At 40.2% G+C, this 27,375-nt stretch overlaps 1 protein-coding gene across 2 annotated transcripts in view; it reads right to left on the bottom strand.

Annotated features, from left to right (window-relative positions):
• The window catches only part of abr (ABR activator of RhoGEF and GTPase), a 192,057-nt gene that overhangs the window by 149,138 nt on the left and 15,544 nt on the right, over positions 1 to 27,375 (bottom strand). The window contains exon 1 of one of the 2 annotated variants that reach the window (XM_072674897.1): positions 1,775 to 2,228. The exons of the other annotated variant lie outside the window; for it this stretch is intronic. Within the exon in view, the coding sequence (XP_072530998.1) occupies positions 1,775 to 1,835 (61 nt within the window). The 5' untranslated portion in view covers positions 1,836 to 2,228. Of the gene's footprint in view, positions 1 to 1,774; positions 2,229 to 27,375 lie in introns of those variants that run through there. 2 annotated transcript variants of the gene reach the window in all.

Raw genomic sequence — 27,375 nt, 5'->3', positions numbered from 1 at the left:
GAGGATTAGCATTAGCTCGCTCCTGGTTAACTGCTGAATGGCTGTGGCCCTGTTGAATGAATTAAGCTTATTCGGCTTTCCCATCTTTTTCTCTCCCCACACCCCCTCCTCTCCTCCATCCTCTGTTACTCCCTCCATCCTCTCCAGAACGCTCTGTACATTTCCTTACCTCTTCCCTCTACTGCTACTGAATTAGCCACCCTCCGAAAGCTTTTTATGTAACTCTGCCTTACAGCAAGAGCAGCTAAACAGCACAAGCGAGCCAAACGAACAACCCTTTAAATCCAAACACCAGTCTATCCTCTACAATCGAGCAATGTGCTGGGTGAAACAGAAGTAAACAAGCTTCTCAGATCACCAGCACTAGTAAACAGATCACGGGTTATTGATCTACTATACGAGAGCACTGACTACCACCGCTCTGGAGCTCTGAGTGAAATGTAAGAGTGCTGTATCTGCTCCTGGAGTCAGAGGACGAGGGAATGAGAGAGATTATCCAGGCTTCATCACTGAGGAGTGATTAGTACTGGCCTGGCCATTAATATGGGATGAGCTAGATGAAATTGAGGATATATGACTAGATCCTGGTGTCATATCCACAGATACACATCCACACACACCAGAGCTGAATAGAGACACATGTGTAGCTCTCTATAGCTGTGTGTTGCTACGATACAATCTCTGAGTGTGTTCTGAGTGAAAGGTATTTACGATCACTGCCATGTTGTGACTCCTGCAGTGTTTGTAGGAGGCCCTGTTGTTAAACCTATAAGCAGCAAACTCACAAAAGCAAAAACTGACAAAAAAAAAAGCTCCCGTTCCTTTAAGAGCCTCAACTGTAACAAGAATCCACAAGCTCTATGAACAAGACCTGTTATTTTCTCGTCAGCCCTATAGCACACTACATTGACAAAAGTAATGGGACACCTATACATCTACACACCTACAGAAGGGGTCCCCCTCTCCAGCTATAACAGCAGATTTGGAACATCTGCAGTTATTGAGTCAGCAGAGCGTTGGCGACTTTTCTGCACTATGCTTCTCAGCACTCGTCAACCCCGCTCGGTGAGACTTCCTGACTAAGTTGCTGTGGTCCAGCACCACATTGGAATTCAGCGAGCTCTTTAGAACGACTTATTCTTTTAATTATGTTTGTAAAGGCAGACTGCATGACTAAGTGCTTGATTTTATACACCTGTGGCAATGGGACCAAGCGAAACACCTCGATTCAATGATTAAGAGGTGTGTCCCAATACTTTTGTCCATACTTTCATCACATTACTTTGTGTTCACACCTTATGGAGTAAATGAACAAATGAAATACACCAGTAATCCCAGTACTTTCTTTTGGAATAGGACATAATCTAATGGTATTTATAGGACTTTTATTTTGGTATTTATGGTATTTATGTTATCCATCAGCCAAAGCTGCAGCATAAATAAGCTGCATATTACATCCATCACAACAAAAGTAACTAGTCTAATTCCAAATATCACCTGAACCTCAGTAACCAAGAACAAATGTTCTAACCCTTTGCAGCTTCTGTAAGTATTAGGACGAGTAGATTTCCTCTATTTGTCTCAGGTTTTCCTGCACAGTACAGACGTATGTGTCCTGAAATACGTCCAGGAGTCCAGTGTTGTGACCAATGCAACATTGCCTCTCTCTGAGCTGCTAAAGCAGGGTGTCAGAGGAGTGGAGGTAAAGCAAGATAGGAAGAAACAGAGAGAGATAAATAAAGGGATGCAAAAGGAGGAGAGTGTGTGTACGTACTGCTGTAGAGTGTGTCAATCCAGGAGAGCCTGGGCAGCCCTCGGGAGCTCAGACGCTCCATCCCACCACCCGCTGAATCCTCCAGGGCTGCGTCTCCCTCGCTACCTCCTGCTCTGCTTTCTTCCGCTATCCCTTTCCCTCTCTCCTCTTTCTGTGGCTCTCCCAGGCTTCAGCACGCTTTCACCGATGGAGCGAGGTGGTCATGTCCAGTCAGAGAAAATAAATGGGAAGGATATGGGGGAAAGAGAAAGATCCGAGTGTGCGTAGGCTGTGCTCCAGTCTCCCGCTCTCTCACACACACACACACACACACACACACACACGCACATACACAGAATCAAAAAGACAGCAGGCAAGAGCCACTAGCTGCCAACGGTTGCTAGGGGAGAGAAAGCACTCACTCCCTCCTTTCACGCTCACGCTCTCTCTCCCTCTCCCTCCCTCGCTCGCTTGCTCACTCGCTCGCTCGCTTCAGCCACTCAATCTCCCCCTCTCACTCCAGCTGCTCTGTCTCTCTCTCTCTCTCTCTTGTCCTCTCTTCACTGGCTTTTTTTTTGCTACAAAAACTGCTACAAAAAATCTACATCTCTGACAAGCTGTTATGCCTAATTTTCCTCTAAAGCAGATAACTGAGCTCTAGAAAAGCGAGAGAGAAAGAAAAAGGAGGCTGTCCTAGCTGTTAAAGTTGCGCAGGTCCCCTCTGGGACTGTGCAAAGACCTCCTCCCCCATCTAATTTATTCTCACCCTCTCCTCCTCTCTCTTGAACATGCTGTCTTGATGTTTCATAAACAGAGTTTGCTGATAGAGTTTCGGGTTTGATACTGGTGCTGAGTTCACTTCAGCCACCATGAGCCTAAGCACACAAAGTAGAGGTGCAGCGATTCAGTAAAAGGTGGTGCCTCGAGACGATCCATTTTTACCTACAGCGTAAAATAACGAGCGAATAAAAAATCTGCCTTACGTTACCAATTAAATGGTTGAGTGAATGTGTTTATTGAATACAGTTTATTAGAGTTTTTAACTTCCTAAAAGTATGAGATTAAAAATGATGCCTTAGCTATAAGTTAATATACGCTTAGAAGATGCGAGTTCTTTATGCTCTTGATGTTGAGGAAAAGTGATCATTTTAGAGGAAGGCTGGTCTGTTCTCATTGTGGGCCTGCTTGTTTATTGCTCCTGGGCCCCCCCTACAGTCAGGGAGTGTAATTTTAGGGTAAACACGTTACATAAAGTTGCTTTAATAATTTAAATAATTAAATGAAAACAATTACATTTAACCTTTTAATTTAAAAACAATTAATTATACTGCATATAATATGACCAGTTTTAAAACAAGCTCCATTTCCCTTTGAATGGAAGTCAATGTAAAATATAAATTTATTTGAGTAATTGTAAGCATTTGAGTGCATTTCAGTTGGTCTATTCATCCAGAATTATTTACACAGTGTACAGAACAAGGCTTCAAACACTGGTGAAAACTAAAAACGGACAAAATTGAAGATATATATGGAGATGTTTTTTATTTGACAACAGCGAAATACACCCACAACTGGCTACAATAATCGACTGCCAAATTACATCTTTTGTTGATTTTTTTTAGTTTAGTGATGACTTAACAGCACTGCCTTTCCTGTAGCAGACTAGGGTTTGATTTCTTAGTCAAGCAGGTATATAAAACTACATCAATAAGAATACATGTGGGAAAACTCCTAACATCACATTTTCCTACCTGCGTAACCTGATTCAACTGTAAATCAGGATAAGAGCTTTAGCAAAATGGCATAAAAATTTCAAAAAATTCTCTACAGGAAGTAAATTTAAATATTTTTAACGCACTTTCTATTTATTTGCTAAATTTAACAACAAAACATAAAATGTGCCATAATCTTTGTAGACGGCGCATTTTTAGATGCTGCACTATTTCCACTGTAAAATTCAGCAAATAAATGTAGATTTATTAAACGTATATAAAAGTAGATGTGCATTAATTATGTAGACAGTAGAAGGTTTATGAATGTACACAAGAAAAAAGAATGCCAATCAAAGTGTACCAACTTTTACCATCACTGTGTGCACATACAAACACACACATCCAGAAACGGCAGTCAACGAGCAAAATAATACTGGATCTGGTCATCCCCGATGGTAGGAAACTATTTGAAGAGTGTGGTGTCTTTCAACATCTGTTCATCGATCTGAGGTCAAGTAGCCGGATGCTTCTGGGATTCACTGGAAACACAGGGCTTGGGGTGGAAATGCAGCCACTAATTCCCCACAGCGGAAGAAAATAACCAGTCAGCTGAAGCTGCGCTCTGAGTTTGTGTTAATATACACCAGCAGTAAGAAAGAGAGAGAGAGAGAGAGAGGGGGGAGAGAGGAGAGAGAGAGGGACAGGGAAGAGAAGGGAAGGAGGCGGGGGGAGATAATGACAGAAAACATGAAAGAGATTGTAGAGATGTCAGATGAAGGAGGAGGGGAGAGAAGGAACGAGTGAGGGAATGGACAGAGAGTACTGCATTTAGGGCAGATGGGTTTTCTCTTTCTCTATCTCGCTTTTCGGTTCCCATGGCAACCAGCCTTGCCTTCCTTGCTGACCCTGTAGCGATTGGAGGGAAAGAAAATGAATGGAACTGAACTGAACTGAACTGAATGTGTGAACGAGAGCTGCTGCTGCTGCTGCAGAATGAGTTCCCCCTCGTCTTCTGTCTCTCTGTACGCAGGAAAAGCGGCAGCTCCCTTTTGGAGAACACAGACAAGTGGCCCTTCTCTATTCAGACACAAAACAGAGCACCTTGCAACAACAGGGAGAAAGACAGACTGACTAATTACACATGACCCGATCAAATTCACCTCCCAGAGAAGAATACAATATTCATTAAATCAACAATATCAGTAAATATGGAGGAGAAGAGAGTGAGAACAAAGGAGGTAGATAGAGAAAGGAGGAAAGAAGGAAGAGATGGATGTAGGAAGAGCAAGGAGAGAGCGTGGGGGGGTGGGGGGTCAATCAACTTGCCTCAGGCAACAAGGAACCCCTTAACAGCCACAGACCTCAGCCCAACGCACCCCTCAAAAAAAAAAAAAAAAAAAAACACCACCCGCCCCCACCTTACACACACACGCATGCATGCACACGCGCACACGACATAGGCTGTGATAAGCCAGGCTGAACAACTTCAATTAGGGCACAAAAGCTCTGGGAGGATTCCCCTCCAGCTTTGTGTCAACACAAAGAGTGCGTTTACTCTACAGCTGAAAACACACACACACACACACACACACACACACACACACACACACACACACACACACACACACACACACACAAATGGTCAAACATATACACATTCGCTTGAGGTCATCTCTACAGAGACCCATAATATGGCCTTCAGGAGTCTCAATTAAAACACATATTTGTGTGTGTGTCTGTGTGTGTGTGTGTGTGTGTGTGTGTGTGTGTGTGTGTGTGTGTATATGTCTATGTTGCAGCACATTACACAGACACACACAAATCAAAGTGGCAAATTCTCAAAACAAAGACGTAACAAATATAGGTCAGATACACATACACAATCAAAAACACTGAATATCAGGAGGACATTGTTCACACACACACACACACACACACACACACACACACACACACACACACACACACACACACACACACACACACACACAAGCATGCACACTGTATATGGTGTCAGAACAGAGAAACAGAGACAAAGAACTGCACATCTGTGTAGGCACTCGTCACCTCAGAAATAAGTGGCAGTTCATCAAATATGAATCCAGTAGAGCACAATGTGTGTGTGTGTGTGTGTGTGTGTGTGTGTGTGTGTGTGTGCTCTGAGGGCTCCTGATTGCCTCTGGATTGTGGCCAATATGGTAAACCTGTGCAAACCTGTGCCAACAACCCTATGAGTGAGACAAGGACAGCAATTCTCCATGAGGCACTGAATATCGAAAGGCTTTAGATAAATATGGTTTGTGTTGATACTAGTTAATGTTTAATTTTTGGGTTATGGTTATGATTAATGCTGATATTACAGTGGAAGGGGCTCTTTGGCATACTGTTAAAGCAACACCTAAAATAACACCTTCAAAACCATTGCTATGCTTCATGATTCACTTCTTTTAGGGAGAACAGCGTCTACATCATTGCTTCTCAGGGCTCAGCACGCCAGAAACTACAATGCTCATGAGAAATGCGTAGCGATGTGTCACAGTGTAAATTATTGCATATTCGTGTAAAATCCTGTAAGATCACTACTTTCTCCACATGCTTCTTTCAGTTATGGTTCTATATTTCAGCTCGGCCAGAAATGTGCAATCCTTTAGTGGTGGCTCAAAGTGCGAATTCCCAGGAGTAAAAAAACGCCAGTTCTCGCATAATGCTGCTTTAAGAGAAGCAGAACACACCCACGCAATCAAAACTGGCTGTATAGGCACTCAGAAAGCATGGGCTCCTTAAGGCAGACATCATGCTAAAGTTCATATAAAAAAAAGAAATCAGGATATTGCTGTCAATATTATATCAATATTTCTTGGCATTTTTTATGTATTTTTTTCAGAAATGTTAACTTAATGCTTTACAATATTCTTACAGCTTAATCATCTTTTTTTATCTATTTCAGTAACTGTTATCAATCAAAACTCTGCAAATGTTCAGTACATGAAATAACATACCTCTGGGTATGTGTCTCAGAGGAAGCACGTGCCAGCTTTTATCACCTCCAGCACGGGTAGCAACATGTGATAGGGGAGTCCTAACTAATGGGAGGGAATTAAAGATAACTAAAAATAAATGTTCACAATATAGATTAGTCTTTTAAATCAAATGTTATGAATCATACTTTGTGTAAGCAGGGACAGATACAAAAAAAGTTTGCATTGGCTTTGAATCAATTAAAGCCAAATGGAATAGCTGCAGCGCTATTTGTGGAGCCGCTACTTAGGAAAAGACAATTCTTCAATTCCAACAGATCCTTTTTCACTATGCCCTTTCAAATCCTTAACACACAGCCCAAAATCAACTTCGCCAAACAAAGAAAATACAGCTCATACACACACACGCGCACACACACACGCACATGTATCCACACATGCACATCCCATGCTAGTCTTCCTCCTGTTGCTTTGGTGAGCAGGAGGCATGAAAAATTGATGTGTTCATGTAGAGCTGTAAAAAGGCCATTAGCAGGCTCTGTGGCAGACTCACAGACAGCAGTCATTAACATGGAGCAGCTCTGAAGCTCAAAGGGTCACTTCTGCTCCAAACTAACCCAGACAGAGGCCTCTCACTGTGGGACGCCCGCAAAAAAAAAAAAAAGGCGTGGAGGGCAGAGTTTTAGACATCTCCTGTGTAGCGCAGTAGGTAGAGGGGGGCGGTGGGCACTGTGTGCTATAGAATACACCTGTCTGTGTGCATCAACATTATCTTCTCTACAGCATGAGGCTTAAAGTAGTGATCCATATATAATATATAATCCAGACATATACAGAGAAAAATTAGAAAACAGACAAGACCCACCATACTATTCTAGGGGTACACAATACAGCAATCGCTGATATACTATTCAGCTGTACAAAATGCCTGATATCTGTCTGATATCAGAATTAGAGTGAACTGAGATGGTTATGAGAGTTAAGGAATGGTCACTGAAAGTAAAACAAGCATGTGGACTGAGGTGGAAGTAGCACTACAGAATGTATATGAATAGAACTATGGTAATATGCAGCATTATGCAGTTTTGGCGAGTGTTGTCCTGCCCGCCTGCTAGTGCAGTAAGCAGATTTCCGAGGCTAGAAATAGTCTCCTAGTCTAGTCTCCCTTTTACAGGCCAGTGAAGAGTCACAATGATTCTGAAGCTGTTATTTCAAGGTAACAAGACTACATAGTGTTGCTTTAACGTCCAACCTGCCTTTTCACTCATGGCACTTTCTATATAAATGGATTTCAACATGAACCACAACAACTATAATTACATAATATTTATTATTACAAAAATCTTTGCATCTTTCAGAGTATCAGGGACTTAGAATAGGACAAAAGAAATCTAAAAGAAAGAACAGTGCACAAAGATGAAGGTTTTAGGTTGAGGAGATTGCGGCAGGGAGTTGAAGAATCGGAAGCAGCAGCACTGAACAACTTGCCGCCCACTGACTGATACTAGTGCCACCAATCTCACCAGGTATTGATATGGTCAGCATAATCATCAGAAACTGCTGGATGGGATTTATTAAAAGAACAAATCCATTCCTGTGGTGCACTCTCACTCTTTGTGATGTCGTTAGTTCTTCCGGTGGGAGTGTTCAAGTGTTTAACGTTTAGATGTTTATCCTAGGTGAAGCGCTTCAATTACAAATTTAAAGTCCAAGTATTTTTGTAAGGAAAAAATAATAAATCTGAACTGGAAAAGACAAAATGGTACATCGAGGTGCCATTTCTTGATATTTGAGCTTATCAAGTTATTAGTTACAGGCCCATAAATGACACATTAGAGCATCTATATATATAACAACAATGTGAAGACAATATGGAAAAAGTCATATTCTTTTGATCACAACAAAAACATGAAAAGCAGACAGGAAAAGTTCACCTCATTTGACTGATTGGGGGAAGCATCGGTCATTTTCCCGAGAGAGAGCAAGAAAGAGCAAAAGAGAGCGAGAGACAGAAAGCAAGACTCTCTCTGAAGTGCCATCTGGTACCCTGCCAGCAGGTTACAACCAAAACACAACCACTTATGGTTCCTCCTTCATCTCATCTCTCTTTCGATCCCGCTCTCATAAGTAGCACTTGAGACAGGGGGCTTATATTAGACTCAAGGTCCTTGATTGGACAGTTTCGTGCTAAGGACTCTTAAGCTTTGACCTCAACTATTCAGTCTATGAGCATGCAGCAAGTCAATCATCACTGCCCTTCACACATGGTGAGCTTTCAATATCTCCAGCTCCTGGCAAAATCAACACAGATTAAAGCAGCAAATAGTCCAAAGAAGTGAAGAGTATTCCTTATGCAAGAACCAATCTATGTACAACCTCGCTGTATCAGTCTGCATGTCCCAAATCCCAAATGTGTACATCCTGTTGTGTAATATCAACAATGACTGTTAAGCCCATTTCCCCAGGTGGGAAGTCCATAAATCCAAAATCCAACACTTTTCCCGTCATCTCTACAGCAAACATGAGCCTCTCCAAAACATGCCAGGGGAATCCTACCCCACCCCACACTGCCCCTCAGTAAATACTGGAACAAAGCAGGAAGCACTGTGGAGGACAGTAATATAAAATATATAGATGGTTTTATAGATGGTTTGAGGGCTTGGAGACTCCTAAACTCTGCTACTGTTTAAAGTAATGTCTCACACACTCACAAGCACACATGCTCCTGCATAATTAAACCAAAGGCATGTGCTTTGGCAAACACAGGGGGCTTTGATGGGGGGTGACCTGTGTCTGTATGTGTGTCTGTATCTGTGTAATTAGCAGTCTGGCTGAGTAGCCAATCACAAAGCTTTGCCACGCGCCGCTCAATTCTGCCTGGAGACCCCCACTTTACCCGTCAAACATCCCCCACCGACCCTCCCTTGCTCCCCCGGCCTACTTCAGTCTGTCTCTCTCCCTTCAGGCTGTGAAAAAAAGGGGGAGGAAAGGAGGAATGAAGTGCGCCTCAAAAGCTTGCTGCTCATTCATTTCCCTCTCGCTCGCTCTCGCTCTCTCTCTCGCACCAGTGGTTCAGAACTACGTACGTGAGGACAATATAAGGCCACTGATATTTGCATGCCATGCTGATGGACTCTGACCAAAATTATTGCACTTTCATTTTTTAAAAGAAATGTACTTTCAAACAAATACTTACTTGACATTATACTCTATATAAAAAAATATAACTTACAGGACCCTTTTTCTGCCTGTCCAGGTTATGATGTTTGTGTGGGTTTATTAAAATGAAATTGTTTTGTTACTGCTTTATTCATACTATGAAAATTCTAATTCATATTTATCTGAACAGCATTTTTTTACAACTGATGTCACAAGGCAGCTTTACAGAAACCCATCAGTTGGACATAAATATATAAACATAAAAAAAGAATTCTGTTCCGATTGGCTGTCCTGTACTGTGCGCCAGTCAAAAGGCACTCTGGGCTGAACCGCTCGTAGTAACTTCAGCAGCTGTGGGCGGAGCAACACGTCTGGTTTCTGCAACACTAGCATTAAATTCTCAGGTTTTTTTTGTTGTCATAATTTTTGTGGACACCTCTTCTAATGAATGCGTTCAGCTACTTTTAAGTACTACTTTTGACACAGGTGTGTGAATGTATTGCCAATAAAAGAGGGCTCTCTGGAGCATAAACATGAACCTACTGGCACCATGCCTAATGGCAGGCGTGGGCTAGAGAGGTATAAAGCATCCCCAGCATTGAGCTGTGGAGCAGTGGAACTGTGTTCTCTGAAATGATGGTGCTAGGCCTCACTAACGTCATTGAATGCAACCAAATCCACACAGCCATGCTGCAAAAATAGAAATGCTTCCCTGGACAGTAGCGATTGTTACGCCCAATAAAAGCTGGATGAACCCACTCAGACTGCAGTTACTTAGACTGCTTTTGTAAGGAAGCACAATAGAACACAGTCAATCAGAACAAGATCTCATGCATTGGTCATAATGGTACAGCCACAAAAACAGTTCAGTTCAGAGAGGCTGGAAAACTGTTTAATAGTTAATTATGACTATTATATGTAAAACTATACTTACAATAGAACATACGTGTCCCATCAAGGTTATACTCTTAAAATAAGTGGCTCTTAAAATAAGATTTATTAAGCAATACCAGAAAGAACCACTTTTGGCTCTATTAAGAACCATGTTTAAAGAACCCTTTTAAATTGGCAGAGAACCTTTACCTCAAGTGCAAGTTCTTTAGCCCTGTATAAGGTTATTCACGGTCACACATCTTTATAAACATGGTTCTTTATGGAACTAAAAGTGGTCACTAGGACAAAGCCCCATGCTCGTCATATGAGGATGAGGTTGAGGTTTTGCAAATTGTAATAATGTTTTGTGGACCACTGCTTTAACCTCGCTCACTCTCCACGTGTCTCATCTCCACATTCTGTTCCTAACCCCACCCCCAGACTGACAGGCTGTGCCGCTGGGCTTTGTGTGTGTGGTACTGCCCTTCTTCCAGCCCCCGCTCTGTGCCCTCTGCCCCCCCAGCCTTTATGCATGGGTGTCTGAGGGAGGAGGGCTGGGTGGTCTGCTCATGCCTGATGGTCTTAAATGGCCAGCTACACAGCAACCCTAAATGCAAACTGACATAACAACCTTACTGCTGACCTGAAAGGTTGCTGTATTGTTCTGTAAGTGCTAAAGCTATTAGCAGAGCAGCGAGTACGTCTCTAAACACGTGTCTGGGGTGTTGTTATGGTTGCGTTGCTTTATTTTTGTATATTAAAGTCTACCAGACAGACAATTAAGAGGGAGAGAGGGAGAAAGAGAAAGAGAGAGCGAGAGCGAGCGAGCGAGAGAGAGCGTGAGAGAGAGAGAGAGAGAGAGAGAGAGAGAGAGAGAGAGAGAGAGAGAGAGAGAGAGAGAGAGAGAGCGCGACAGACAGACAGGCTGGCAGATAAACAGAGGGGAGACAGCAGCACATTAATAAAAAGTGACAGTGCACCCACGGTATACACAACGCAATCATCCTTGCAATGTTTATCATTTTAGACACAGGACTTTAGGTTTCATTGATATTTGTAACATTTGCTCTCAGGCTCATTCTGTGTGCGCTCACTCGTATCTCCAACATCTGCATTGGATGGTATTGGATGGTACTGGATGCATCATATTTACATTTTGCAGAGAATCAAAGTAACTTGTGTTGCCCCCCCCAATTAAAGACTTTGACGTAGTATGTAAGCACAATACACATTTTCACTCCCCAGTTCATGAATTTATAGTTACTACATTGCAATAGCAGCACATTTTTAAGGGCACAAAAACCTAAGTATTTGCATATATCCACAGCTTAGTTCCACCTATTCACACATTTCCAAGTTACAAGGAATATTTTGGCCCAGGCGAACCTTTTGAATGAAGCACAGTACAGGGCAGCCACGACATAGTAATAATAAGTTATTAACATAAATCAACCTTACAGGCACAGTATTGATAACAGCATGTTTAATTCTAAATAAAGAAAGGTTGGAAAAATCGATCTTAGTGTATAGAATTTATTTAAGAAAATGGGATGTGTAAAAGAAGCAGCAAGATAAGCATTTGTCTATTAATTAGGATGCATCACTATAGGTATTGCAGGCTGTTGTTGATATCTGATATCATACCATACGTCTAATTAAGCAAGCATAAACACTTGTAGATCCTACTTATTGCTGTAGGGTAACAGTCTAACAGACGCAGAGAAAGATTGCATTAATCCAAATATAAACAACTGTCCGATACTCCTGACTTTATTACTCAATTATACTGCTGATACTGATATGACTCCCTGAATCTCTTTTTTCCATCCTAGCATTATCTAGCTCAGACATATACATTCTCTTACAGTCCTCGCCTTCTTCCTCATCCACTCTGTCCATTTCATATCTTCCGGATGGCTTATCTTCCTCTCTTTCAATTGATTTGGCACATGTGGTCTCTCTGACACCCTTCCAATTAACCCTCTTCCCCTCTCCATTTCTCCATCCTTCCCTCTATCACACTCTGTCTATCATCGCTGACCGCATCTGTCTGGTGTAATCGAGGGATAAATGAACAAAACCACTCAGGGTTCACAAAAACGAACAAAGCTCAGCCTGCCAACGATCAAATTTCAGAACCCACGTCCAGACCAGGCGTCTGCAACAATTTACTTCATCTGTTTAAAATATTGACACCAACCTCAAAGCACACACACACAAAGCTACACATACACATATGTGAGGAGTTTGAGTAGTATTTCTAATAGTCTGTTATATTGTGCTGTACTGGGTCAGAGCTTCTCAGCTGTTTTATATGTAGCTCCACTATAACAGTTCTCACCACAGGCAAAAAAAAATTGTTACAATATTTATACAGTATTTGTGAGATTTTTCCTACTGTCCTAATTTCCTAACACAGATGGGCTACTTGTGAAAGTGGGTTCTTTAGTAAAGGCAATGCTTCTATATTGAACAATGACAGCTGAAAGAACTAGCTGGATGCTTAAATGGTTCACACCCGGGTTACTTCATACTCTCTTGCACCTCCATTACCCTTTGCAGACGGTTCTTTATAGACCCATTTGTTAGGAGTTAAAGAACTAAAGTACTTTTTGTATTATATAGAACATTTTTGTTTAGAATGCATAGAGAGCTATACAGTGTGTGTGTTTGTGTGTGTGTGTGTGAAGGGTAAGCATGCACACACATTTATAACCAGTGAAAATCACTGTGATCTATTCAGGTCACAACATAGCACCAATGAAACACAAGACAAGTGGCTAAGCTGTGGGTGAGATGATCGAGTACCTCTCACAAGACACATGTGCACTAGCACACACATGCTGTGCTCCCAATCTGTCTCACTGTTTATTGATACTGTTTGGTAAGTGTTAGGATTTCCATCTTCGCTGTCCAATGAAAAATATTTTTACAGAAGGTAAAAAAGGTTAAAAAAAAATAAAACAAAAAATTCTTAACTTTGAATGAAAGCCATTGCAACATAAGAGTTTATTCCATGTCATTTAGAGCAATATTCTGGTCTATTCATCCAGCCTAATTTACACAGTGTACAGGGCGGCTACAGGGTTTAAACCATAGAGAAAACTAAAACAGACAAAAATGGAGATGCATGGTTTTCTTGAAACAGCAAACAATCTGCATGAAGCAAACTGAAGTGTTTTATGGTTCATACTTGTTAGTCTCTCAATCCTACATTTCTGATGTACTCTATTGATTCCTACTACAATGGTTGTGTGGCTTTAAACCCCCCCCCCTAAAAAAAATAAATAAATAAAAACAATAATAATAATAATAATAATCAGAATTAATTTTTACTGAACCGTTTCCCAAGCTCTCTTACTCCACTACAATTAATTATGGCTTTGCGACGCCTACAGGGTGGGTTTCTTCTAATTGTGCTTCCAGTTACGTGCCTCATTACAAAAACATTACAGAAAAAATGCAAAATGATGGATGGGGCTAAATGATGGTTGGCCAAATAGGCGGACATATGTAAATGAGTTTTGTTCTTGTGACGTGAGAGAATTCAAAACAGACTGTTTTGGCAACTTAGTTTCCATAAATGGAGTGTGTGGAGTGGGCAGTAAAGTGTTAACATAATCCTTCAAACTTGGCTTTCAATAAAGTAAAGGGGTCCGTTTAGATCTGATCAAATGCAATGGTCCAATTACAGAAACACAATTACAATTCAATACACTTAAACAATATTCATAGTCAGTTTTCACTCTTAACGGTAAAAATTCTAATTAACAAATACTTTAAATAAAACGTTATTTTCATATTTCAAGTAAATGCTAAAAATAAAATGATGCTTTTGAAAAAAGATGCATCTTAAAGTGCTTAAAAACTTATAATAAATAACGGCATTGCTGTTTTTAATACTTGACATGGTCTCAGAAATGCCTGTGGGAAGAATAAACACGTACAAGTCCATTCTTGATTAAAAGCACACCAGGTCCATTAACTTTCCTGATTTTTTCTCCGACCACTGTTTCTTGTCTCTGCTCACTTGAGATGAAGCACTCCGCAATCAGAATGCACATCTAATTGGCAGAATCGTGACATGTGATATGTGAGTTTCCTGGGCTGCTAAACCAGTACCGTAAAGGCTAGAAAAACTACATAGCCAAGAATAAACGCTGCTTTAGATGCCAAAGGCCCTTTATGACACACAAACCTACATAATAAAAGTGGTATAATATATCCATCTTAATGTACATGTTCCAATGAATCACAGTACAGAGCAGATAAAAAACAAAAACAGTCCTCTTAACGAACACCGTAACAGGCGCACATCTAGCCAGCTTTGCACACCAGAAGAGTGTGATATGAACAAAGTACCATGTGACTATATATGTATATGATGAAACACAGTGGCATATAAGTGGGACAGTGAACAAGCATGTAGATCAAGCTAAAAGCATTCTTATATACATCTAATACATTCTCATCTCCCTTAAGTAGTGTAGTTTAAAATAAGTTATGTTGCATTTTCACTTTAGAATAACATGTCCAAAGTCCAAATTTGGTGCCTCATTGACTTGTAACTTGTCAATGCCACTCCATGTCGGAACGCTGCTGCTGTACTATGTAACTCTGGTGAAGAGGGCACAAGTTGACTCTCACAAGAACTGCATAACACTGCATAACCATAGTCATATTCGTGTAGAATCCTGTAGTATTATACTACTGCGTCAGTCCGATCTTTCACAGTCCTGTATCCGAGAGCTTATCAACAAAGACATATGGCAGCTGTCTATGAGTGCACCTCATAGCATATGTATTTATGCCAGGAGTGTAAAATTCAATTACACAAAATACGCTGTTTTAAATGCACTGGTTAGGTCAATATTATTCATATTGCTGCATAATGTTTTTAAATATTACATTATCAAAACATTAGCCACTACTAAGCATGTTCACATTTACTTACTTACATTTACAGAGAGAGAAAATGAGAGAGAGGGAGAGAGACAAACCTAAATAACAGAGCACAATCGAGACAGGTGGTGCTGGTGGGTGGGATTCCTGTGCACCAAGCACTACACAAATTGCTTTTCCAGAATATCCATCATGCACTAACCTGGGGCTGTTTCTACTCACAGGGCAGCTGAACCCATTAGTTACAAACACACACATACAATGCAGTCACCTCAGTTATGTTGCACACACTCCATCCATAAATTAGCCCATATTTATGAAGGCTCTCCGAAAAAGAGAGTGGCAATCTACAATTTATGTCTTCCACAGCCTAATGAAGAGCTCCAGTTATATGGACAAATGGGTCCTAAGCCTAGCTCAGCATTCTGTTCAACTATGAGACAGCATCTCTCCTTACCCAAGCCAAGCCTGAACACACACGCTCTGCTGCCACCTAGTGTGTCCAGACTGTACAGCAGCTACCAAACCAGAGATCAGTGAAATACTTGAGAGGGTCCCAGCTCACTGTTTGGCCTATTCAAGCTCTGTCAACAAAAAGGCAGAGACTGGACAAGAGTTGCAAAATGTTGAAAACAATCACCCATCCATCACCTATCACCTTATCTGCTTTTTTTTCTGGTCAGGGTTGCAGTGTACTAGGAGCCTACCCTGCCCTAACCATTCAGCATAACCTACTTACCTACCATGTGAGTTTTGGAGAGGTAGGAGGAAACCGGAGCACCCAAGGGAAACCCAGACAGACACAGGGAGGACAACGATCCCATTTAACCTGATACATTCATCTCAACTGTGTAGTCTTTCACAAATGCAACAAGTCAAGAGTTAAATTAAATTAAAATTAAATTAAATTAATATACATGTTAAAATACAAAGCTTAAAAATGGCCTATTTCATAGAAAAAAATAATGTCTGTGCTTTTTGAAGCTGTTGTTGATACAGTGTGTAAACATTGTCCATATAGCCCATACATGTGAAGTAACCAAGCTGAAAGAACTGCTTTTGTGGTGTCACAAAAATCAACGTATTTACCTATACATATATGACCAGCTTAGCACACAGTTTCACACTGAAGTTACAAGAAGGGTTTTAGTCCAGGCTAATCTTTTAAATGAGAAAAAAACAGGGCAGCCAATGAAAACATTTACATCTTTTCATTTAAAAGAGGAACAGTAGTGAACAGGCTGATTATTTCACAGTGAGATGTTCTATAATGGTCTTTTAAAAATTAATTATGATTGTTTAGTTTTACACAAAATCATAGACATCATATGTGGGCCTCAAGCAAGTTGTCTTAAGTTTTTTTTATTAAGTTGAATAGCTTTCTTGTTGTGTAAAGTTTGTTTAACATGCAGCCACTGCTATGAAGTAACATGAGAATAAAATACTATTAAGTACACACTGTATAATAAGTGCACCTAATGAATTGGCTGGTGAGTGAGTACCAGTCCGAACACTACCCTAATGCAACCAGTCACTTATTTCCCCTAGAAACCTTTTGTTAAGGATTCATTAGTGCGATGGGTGTGCAAAATGAGTCTGAGTAATAACCTGACTGTGGTTTTGATGAAGTCACTCTGCTCTTAGACCATCCAAAGGCCATCTGCTCAATGGGAGTGCTGTTGATTTCTCAGCACATACCAACTTTAGCTACATTAACTCAGGCGGATGACTCAATGACTGCATTGTAGGACGTCACTACAGGGCAGAGGAGGGTGTGAGTGTGTGCACTGGAAGGGCACGGGTTCTGTAGGGTGGCTGAGTCACTTAACATCTTTGTTATTTCTATGAATCAGAGTGAATGAGTAGTTCATGAACCAAGTACTAAATCAAAAATCCCAAATCACACACACACAGCTACAAATTGTGAATAGCTGCCATTCTATCTCCACATACAGAGTCATTAGTACTTATGACAATATAAGTAAATATGACAGTATTTCCTAAATCCTTCCTATTCCAATATCATGGTATTTGATGATAGTTCAGGTACACATGCCTTCTGACCACTGCTACAAATGTATAGGTTGTTGTGGCAGCACTGTTTTGTTTCTTGTAAAGGGCCCATATAATGAACTTCCCTATGACCTTTGATGATACAAGCTCAATATATCAAGTAAATAATGTAAATAATAACAGTATTACTCACTCCCTAGATCATGCAGTCTTTTCATGGAAACTTACCCTCAGCCCATCTTAAATTCACTATTTTTGTGATGTCATGAAAACCAGCACATTTACATATCTATTCAACCTGCAGCATTTTAGCCCTGACCATTCTTACGGTTATACATGTTTCAGCCTGCACTACGTTTTAAGAGGCATACAAGAGTCAGAGCTGGTGAAGCAAGCAGGTGCTAGCCGGGTGCTAGGCTAAGAGCTAACCCTACCAGACTTACAAGCTCTTCAGCTAGCTAACCGCACACTATGACAACTGGACACCCAGAAGACCCAGAGAGGACAGCAACACTTTCCACTAAGACTCTGGAATAATTTCCCAAGATAAATGTCTTTTTTACACTGTTATGCTTTGTGGTTCCGGTGGACTGTTGCGGTGACATAAATCACTGTATAAAAGCAGAGTTCAAAAATCTTTTTCTTAAGGTAGAGTAGAAAGTAAAGTAAGGTAGAGTGTTAGAGTGTTTTATTAAGAAGCAAAATAAGAAGGTTGTAAATAGGCTTATAAAGCACATCTGAGGATATTTCCTCCAACCAGTCACACACTTACTATTTATAGATTAAACAACAACTGAAATACTCAATAAATATTATATAATGTCCATTATATGGAACAGAGAGAATTTCTTATGTACTGCCATTTATTTCCCTAGCTATCTCACTGGCTGCAGTTAGAATTACATTGCTGAAAATCATATACTACAGGCCTCATTAACGTTTTGAATCGTAAAAATAAAAAATAAAAATCACAAAGTGTATGCCCGAGATAAGGGATTAGCAATGTGTATTGGCACAAACCTGGTGATAGTATTACGATACAGGAGTTAATATTCAATATACTGCAGTGTATTGTGATACATTAATCAAGACCATATGCTGCAATTTTTGTATCACATTATAGAAAAAACTGTCATAGCATAACCATACACCATCATATGTATAAAATATTTTTTTTTATCCAAACAGAACGGTGGGATCTGAAGACGAAGACGCAGTCTGGGTTTAAAACAGCACAAAATAAACCAATCTTTGCATGGAAACTAGTAATAATCAGGACTGTGCATTTGAGAATCAATATTTTTCTGCACCCCTATAAAGAAAATCAAGAGATTAAAAATGCTCATTGTGCATTGTACATATGCATTAACATTCTAAGAGGCTCTGAAGAAGATAAGATAAAGCATAAGACACGATGCAGGTCAATATCTTGCTTGGTTGTGTGACACAAACACTGGTACACAGACAATGCATAACCCAACTCTAGCAGTCTAGCACAGATGGCCTTCTCCAGGCCATCATCTACTCACAATGCAAAACACCCACATACCCCTTTAATATGCAGCCCCCTTCCGAGAATGACGTGTCCACAAGGGGGCATGGCATTAACAGCTTTAATCCAGGGGGTCCCACTCCGGTGTACTGCAATAGTGACATTTAAAAAGAAAAATGCTACACACTGACAGCAGTGTGGGCTCTGAGCTCTAAAGGTGAGGAGACTTCAGTGGAATCTACCTTCATTACTGAAAGGAGAGAGGAACAATCACTGTTAGTCACCTTTAATAAAAGAGTATCAGCTCTTCCCCTCATGTTTCAGAATTCATTAGTTGAGAATTGAAATACTATGGCGGTTTTGCACATAACCACATGGAAGTAGCAGTGGTAAATGAACACAAATGTGAATCTCTCTCTGTCTCTCTCTCGCTCTCTCTCACACTCTCACACAAACATCTTCCTGCCAGTGCTACCTGCTGGAGTGTGGAGACACGGCACAATGAAGAAAGCACACTAAATTAAAAAAATATTAAAGGGCTCATGTCTAAACTTTCTTCATCCCTGGCTGTTCTTTCACTGTATTCCAAACTGGCCTCCCTCTGTTGTGTCTCACTGAGAGAGCAGCCCATATTAAAACCACCCTTATGACTTAATTTGTGGACTGGCTGAATTGCTGTGAACTGAAATGCAATCGCAAAGCAATTCTTTATGAACCTAAATTTGGTTTTGCAGCTTATTTCTCAGATCTGGATTTGCCCTTTTAAAACTTTCGCAATGTTCATAAACTACATCCAACTCTCAAGAACAAGCAAATTCAGTTAATAATATATATGGGCCCTTTAACACATGGCAAACCACACTCCTGACTGTAAGGGATGTGCGGGCATGTCTGTATGTGTGGAAGTGAGACTGGAATCACCCATGAATGAGCACAAGACGAGAGATCACGGAGAGTAAGGTAGCAGGCGAGTGACCGTGTCAGCTCCTCCATTCACCATGGCAGAAGGAGGCCTATTAGAGGCACACCATAAACGAGAGAAGAAAATCAACTAAACAAAGCCTTTAGACAAAAGTCTGCCTCTGCAGTTGACAGCCACACTCCACACACAAACCTAGAACATAGAAACCTGATTTATCAACTGTGAAATGTGAGCGGGTCGTTAACGGGACGTGAATAAAATATACAGAAACATGGTCAATAGATGGCGTACTGCATCAATGGCTTAGGGGTGGGCAATATGAAAATCTTATTATTATGATACACGATTAATTTTTCTAAGCATACTGTGGATATCGCCAATGCTTAAATAAAGAGCACTGACCATCTGCAGGGTTCACTACAGTGTTATTAGTGCTGTTTAACTGGATGAAGTGCAGCTCAAGTTTGAATATAAATCACTGTACTCCAAGTATGGAAGAGTAGTTTTCATGAATCTGGCCTTATAAACTGCATGTCACACTTTCTAAAAGCTTTAATCAGAGTCCTAACTGTCAGGAGGCAGAGTAGTAGGCCTGATCACAGCTTAATGCTGGCTAACAGGATGTGTACAGTATCGAGAGTGCTCAGACAACAGTTTTCTGCAAGCTCTGCAGAAACCCTCTCTATCAACTGCTGCACCCAGACAAGCGAAAGTTGATCAAAGCACAGCAGCACATGGAACATAATCCTCTCTCTTACTACCCCCCCCCCACACACACACACACACACACACACCTTATGCTAGTAAAACAGAACATGCTACTAGTTATGCTTGACTCTATGTGCCAGTGTCACCTAAAATAAAACAAAAGCGGTTTTCTCCACATGATCACCCCTTCCTGTGTGTGTGTGTGTGTGTGTGTGTGTGTGTGTGTGTGTGTGTGTGTGTGAGAGAGTGTATGTGAGAGGTGTGTGCACACATGTGTCTGTGTGTACGCATGAGAGCGGGACACAGAGACAGAGAAAGAGAGACAGAGAGAGAGAGAGAGACCGAGAGAGAGAGAGAGAGAGAGAGAGAGAGAACAGGGGGCCAGGTGTCACCTTAATACTAAATCACTAGTCTTCCACAAAACCACTAACCTGGCTTGAACATCCTGTTCATTTTCGGGGTTTCCATGGCAGCTGGGCACAAAAACCACACAGTGCACTTTCCCTGACTTCAAGCAGGTGTGGGGTGTTCTCAGAGCATGGATGGCGCATGACTTTGAGGTGAAAAGATAAGGGTCCTTCACAGATCTAGTGTTTTTACTATAGCAGAGTAAACCCAACTTCCAGTGCAAAGCTAGACGGCCATTTGTGTGTTGCTTAAGGAAACTTAGTATTCTTTAAACTAATCTGGCATCATTTCGGTACTATATATCTCTCAAGTCAAGTCAAGAGGATTTATTTGTCATTCCCTCTGCATACACAGTGGAGGGAAACATTACAGTGGATAACAATACCGCACAGATACATGAACGCAGAATCAGAACACCACAATAAATGCAAAAGACATTAGACACAGTTATCAGACAGGATAGTGCAGCACTGGCACAAAACTCAGTACCGAATGTATGTGGTGGGGATACGGTGCGGAGGTATGTAACGTGCTATAACACACAGGTTTACACAGTCAGCGTGTAACATCCAATAACACAGCAGTTACTGAGGTAGAAGAGGGGCAGTGGTGGGGCAGTGGTGGTTCAGCGTTTAGAGCTTGTGGGTTCTGCTCCCAGGCACTGGAGTTGGCTGCCCACCGCTCTAGGTGTGGGTGTGCTCACTGCCCCTAGTTCACCTGTGTGTGTGAGTGTGTGTGTGTGTTCAAAATGCAAGAAAAGGTCAACATACTCAGTTAAATCTGAGTAGAGTAGTATAGTGCGCTATAACTGCACTTTGTACTATCTGGCAGTGCTAAACACACCTTCCCATTTGTTTCTGTTACAAGTGTGTTGCAATCAAGCATGGGGAAATTACAGTTTGAGCTAATCTACTACTCTAATCTAATGTAGTAGTCTATGTAAGTGCCTTACACCACTATATACAATCTATGTAACTTATTCCAAACTTATTTTATTATTTTGGATTTTTCTTTATATTTTCATATATAAGGGTAGGTTTTCTGCCTTTTTTGTTTTGCTATTTTTGTGCTTTTTGTGTTGCTGTGTGACTTTCCCTCTGGGATTAATAACGTGATCTATCCAAGTAGTCTTTCTAATCAGCCATACACCACAGAAGCAGCACATACAAACCAGGTTGGATAATGTAAGTGGCATTGCATTTTTAGGTCAAGTAAACGGTTTACAGAAAGTCTATCTGGTCAGACCTTGTTTTTTTTTGAGCAAGACCACTGTGAGTAAGGAATATGGTCAAAAAATATGAATCAGAGGCCACTCCACCACACTATAATACAGTTTCCTGAGGTAACTGAACGCTTGATTGTTGGGTCTGCAAACAACAAGACAGCAAAAAGGCACAGTGACAACTTTCAGAAAAAACCCAGACTGATGAAATCAAGGTGACAAAGACTTGTGCTAATGATGTAAAGTGCTAAAACCTGCTCTGTGGTTCAGGGAGGAAGGGGAAGCCAGCTGCAGCGGAGGAGCACACCTTACTGACACACACACACACGCCTTATTAGTATCTATAATTCATAAGTTATGAAGGACAGGTTTTTAAAGGCGCATAGCTTACAATCTGTACATTTGTATTATATTTATTTTTGTATGTTGAAGCCTACTGGGGATGGTAGTGGGTTACATACATAAATATATCTATTTTTTATATGTGGGTTACATATAAAAATAAATAAATAATCACAATTGATATTTACATTAGTATTCTCCAGCATCTCTTAATCCTTTTCAATAGGCTTGTTTTTGTTACTGCGCTTTAAAGACTGTTTTATGTAAATAATACAGAATTGGCTGCCCTGCTCTGTCTCAGTCAACAAGGACGCACAGTGTCACGCTTGCAAAGCACCAAAAGCTATTTGAGTACTAATCTCACCTTGCAGAGAATTTCCCACCTGCTAAAAGTGAATGTGTGAGCTACAAGCCAGGCAATCAGGGGGCTTGCATCTAAAAAGTAGCTTGGGATTAAACACCTGGTTTAAGGCGGAGGGCATGCTGCTGTAGACTGAATAAAAGGATGTTTTCGTTCAGACATCACAAATGCATTAATTTCTCACTCTCCAATACCGTTAAAAAGAAATAGGAGCAACAAAGCAGGTAAAAACAATCCTGGTTAGTTAGTTTCCGGGTGGTTTAAAACCACCACTTATGAATTATACAGCGAGGTGCTTTACATGCTGTGTCGAGGACTTTCCTCATATGTCAAGCAGCGATGTATAAAAAAAAAACTTTTTAATATTTGAATATCCAAAGTTCAAATTCAGTATCAGACAACTTGTTAGATAACATATTTAACCACCATAAAATTATTCAAATATGTCCATTTAGATAAAAGCAGGTTGGCCCAATTTTCTATACACCAGTAACAAAACAAACAAATATTATTCAAGCTTACGTTGTAACACTAATTAACAGATTAACTTTCTGGGGGTGGAAAAGACACGTCATGGTGTCATGGTAAAATATATTTTTAAAAAAAGATACTTTTACATCCTAATTGGCATTCTCCTCTTTATCCTGGCTGTTAATATCTGTTCCAAGCTGTGTGGATGCTCTTGAATAAACAGATTCCCTTATCTTGAGCTTCTGAAAGTTATGTCAAGTGAAACGACAGGGTACAGCACCACCTCTGAGCATTAACTTACTCAAACAAGTCTTTTAGACATTGTTATCGACAAAGGGACAGCTGCTTCTAGGTAAAGCTGCCTTAATAAATCAGCAGGTGGGGTATTTCGATAGGCTGAAAGCACTATATAAGAAAAAATGTCCCCAGCAGAGGAATAGGCAGGATATTTGGATAGCCTAAATGACTCTCTCAGAGGACAAGAATAAGGTAATTAAGGTGACAAGAAATCATTTTAAATTTGATTGAATATATTTAATAACAGTAAGCTAAGAGTGTGTCATTTGTTTTGGTCTGAGCTGACATGGAATTACCTGCTAACAGGCATTGACGGAAGTAAGAAGAAGTTTGTATTTCCATACATGAACTGTCTAGACCAGGGAATAATCAGTACACTTTAAACCCTGAACATTGTTTGCATTTTCGAGCAACTTCTTTCCTTAGGACCCTGACTAGCCTCCATTTTTGCTGTTTAACCCACTTTTCTCTAGTATTAGCTTGACTCCTAACTGATGGGAGTTGCGTGTTCTTGACACATAATAAACATGTGTTTTATTGTTACTCTAACTGAAAAACAATAACCAGCTGAATGAGCTTGTGTGCTAACTCAGGCCGAAAACACAGTGCATGTCTTTTATACACTAATAAATAGTTAAAAAACAAATCCAATGCTCTTAAGACACATTAAAAAAAAACAACACTCAACAAGCTGGTAAATTGCTGTTTTCTTCACCACTGCTGAAATTAAACTTTCAAAATGAAGGCTTTTGTATGCAAATATCTTAAAGAGTTTTTGTTTTGTATTATGTCTATTTGTTTGGATTATTTTGAATGTTCCCAAAACAGAATGTTACCGCTTGCCACCCTCTTTTACCTACCCCTCCCAACCCCTGTTGCTAAGCATTTCTTTATATGAAACCTTGATGCTATGAAATCACTATAAAAATCGCAGTGTGGCTTTGAAATCGGTTGTGGTTGTAAACAAGCCACAGATATCTACAAAACCAGGTGTGTGTTTGGCTTCCAAGATGCCTGTTTATGTCAAAAATAGTCTTGAAACCAGCAGATGCACCACAGGTTTGAAGGTGTAAAAAACAAAAAAACTGACAGAGCAGGATGTTGTCTGCAAATATAGGCATATAGGCTTGTGCGACACTGATCAGCACATTTACTGACTGAACGTATAAATGACCTTTAGCGATTGAGTGGCTGAACGGCTACAGTGAAGACATGTTAATACATGTAAGGCAAGGTCAAAGGCACGCAGTTTTGCCAAATGATTTGACCACACTGGCCAGGACCTGCAACAGAAAAAAAATAGGGCAAAATACTGCTGAATACAAGAGATGGCTACATTTCAAGGTTAAACCAGGTCTCCATGAGAGAACAGCCAACAAAACTCCACACCAAGGTTACTGTGTTCCAGTATTACTTTCATGAACACCACTAAAATGTTTTAATTCTGATCAAGTATTTATCTCATCAAGTATTGTGTATTCATTTATTTATTAATCTCTTCTATGAATAAAATAGTTTGTTATGATAACATTATGATAACAAAAATCATTCAGCTACTAAATTGCACCCATTGCTGACACTAAGCTTTTCTGGTCGCTGTAGAGAAGTATTGCCAAAAGGACTCTCTGGAGCAGATAATCACAAACCTATTGGCCCCATACTTAATGTCAGGCATAATTTAGAGGGATATAAAGCCCCCCAGCATTGAACTAGGAGCAGTGGAATAGTGTTCTCTGGAATGATGGTGCTCCAACAAATACTTTTGGGGTGAGGTGGGGATAAGGCAGAGTGGTGATCATTCCACTCTTACTGCTGAATGGAATCAAAATCCTCACAGTAGTGCTTCAAAATCTAGGAGAAAGACTTCCCTGGACAGCAGAGACAGGTACTCCAACAAAAGCAGGAACTCTTTTTTTAATACCCTTGATTTCAGAAAAAAATGAAACATGCCAAAATAGTATAAACAACATTACAGAGAATAAAAACATTAGTTTCCACATTTAATGCGGGTGGTCTAGAAAGGCAAATGAATAATCAGGAGCCAGAGATGCCTTTCAGTAAAGCTCGTCAGGTTCAGCAGTCTACTGTTGTGCTAATTTAGCATTGCTAAAACTGGGATGCTACAGCAAAAACATCAAAACTAAACCTCATTCTTATCAGAAAATTGAACTAAAAGTGAAACTAAACAGAAACTAAACTAAAAGGCATTTCCTTGCAATAGAAACAAAACTAAGAATTATAGCATTCTGAAGTACACTGAAAGTACACTAATCAAAAAGCGAAACAGAAAACTCATACATGCGCTGAAGCGTAGTAACATTTAAATGATGCTTTACAACGGATATCCTCCCCTACATTTAGAATATTTCACTGCCTATAATGAGTAAAATCCAAGCAAAGGACGTGCTAACTGTTCCCATATTTCATTTAATTCACCATGTCAGCATGTCCAGTGCTGCTTTAGAGGGCCCACATATTTTATGTGTTGTATTTTATTGTTTTTCCTAATAACATGTTGTGGGTTCATCCTAGGGCTGGGCAATTCATCGAAAATGAACTAAAACTGAAATTCAGAACCTCTAAACAACGTAATCTTGCCCATGTTGATTATTAGATTTTTTTTTTTTAATTCTGTGAACACTTTGTTTTTAATCTGTTCCTTAAATCTGTTATTACTTTCCCCACTGTGTGTGTCCATGTACTGTCCCCTTAAAAACATACTAACGTGCGTGTGTGTAGTCATGTGACTTCGCCCTGTCCATGTCTGGGACATGGAAGCAACATGAAGAACTTAAACATAATAAATTATTCATTAACCGCAGTAGAGGTAAAATTATAATTAATTGCGATACTGATTTGAGGTCATATGGTCTAGCACAAGGGTTGATGTAACCCAAAAGCTCCATAATTTAAACATGAACATCTGCCAATATCCGGTTATCCCAAGGAATTAAACAGGCTGTTTTTGTTGCTGTGTATATGTAAATGACCTCTGTTCTGACTGGCTTCTCGGTGTTGTGCCTCATTCAAAAAGCAGTTAAGGCTGAAACACTCCTGGTAGGCGAATAGGCATGACAGGGCAGGATGGGTGGATATATGTTAATGTGTTGTTTGTCCTTTTTTCCAGTGTGTTTTAAATCACATTCCAGTCTATAGGGTCTAGATATGCAAAAATATCTGTAATCTCTAAAGACAATGTGATGTCACAAAAACAAATTAATTTATCATTCATATCAATCATATTCAGCCTGTTCAGAGCTGTTTAACTACAATTTTAAATGTAAATATTTATAACATTTATTGAAAAGAAAAATGCACATTTTTAAAAGATACACTACACGGACAAAAGTATTGGGATCTCTCAATCAGTCATTCATAGTTTATCATGCTTTTGTTGGAGTAACTCTCTACTGTGCATGGAAGCCTTTCTACTTGATGTTGGAACATTGCTGTGAGGATTTGATTTAATTTAGTGACAGGAGAATCATCATTCCAGAGAACACCATTCCACTGCTCAACAGTTCATTGCCAATGGGTTTATGTGGGTCCATGTTTATCTGCTTCAAAGTCTCCTAATCTATTGGCTTATACCTTTAGGGACTATTTGTTTGCCATAATGTTTATAAGGCTCCTGTGTATTTGCACATTTGTATCAGTAAGAAGTGAAACTTAAAGTAGCTGACTGTATTCATTAGAATGGGTGTCCACAAACATTTTGACATATGGTGTACTTCTGCAGCTTCTCCCAGCATGACTCAGCCC

The sequence above is a fragment of the Salminus brasiliensis genome, chromosome 1, assembly GCF_030463535.1.
Source record: "Salminus brasiliensis chromosome 1, fSalBra1.hap2, whole genome shotgun sequence".
NCBI lineage: Eukaryota > Metazoa > Chordata > Actinopteri > Characiformes > Bryconidae > Salminus > Salminus brasiliensis.
The sequence above is the reverse complement of the archived record's forward strand: the minus strand, read 5'-3'. Positions and strand labels throughout refer to the sequence as shown.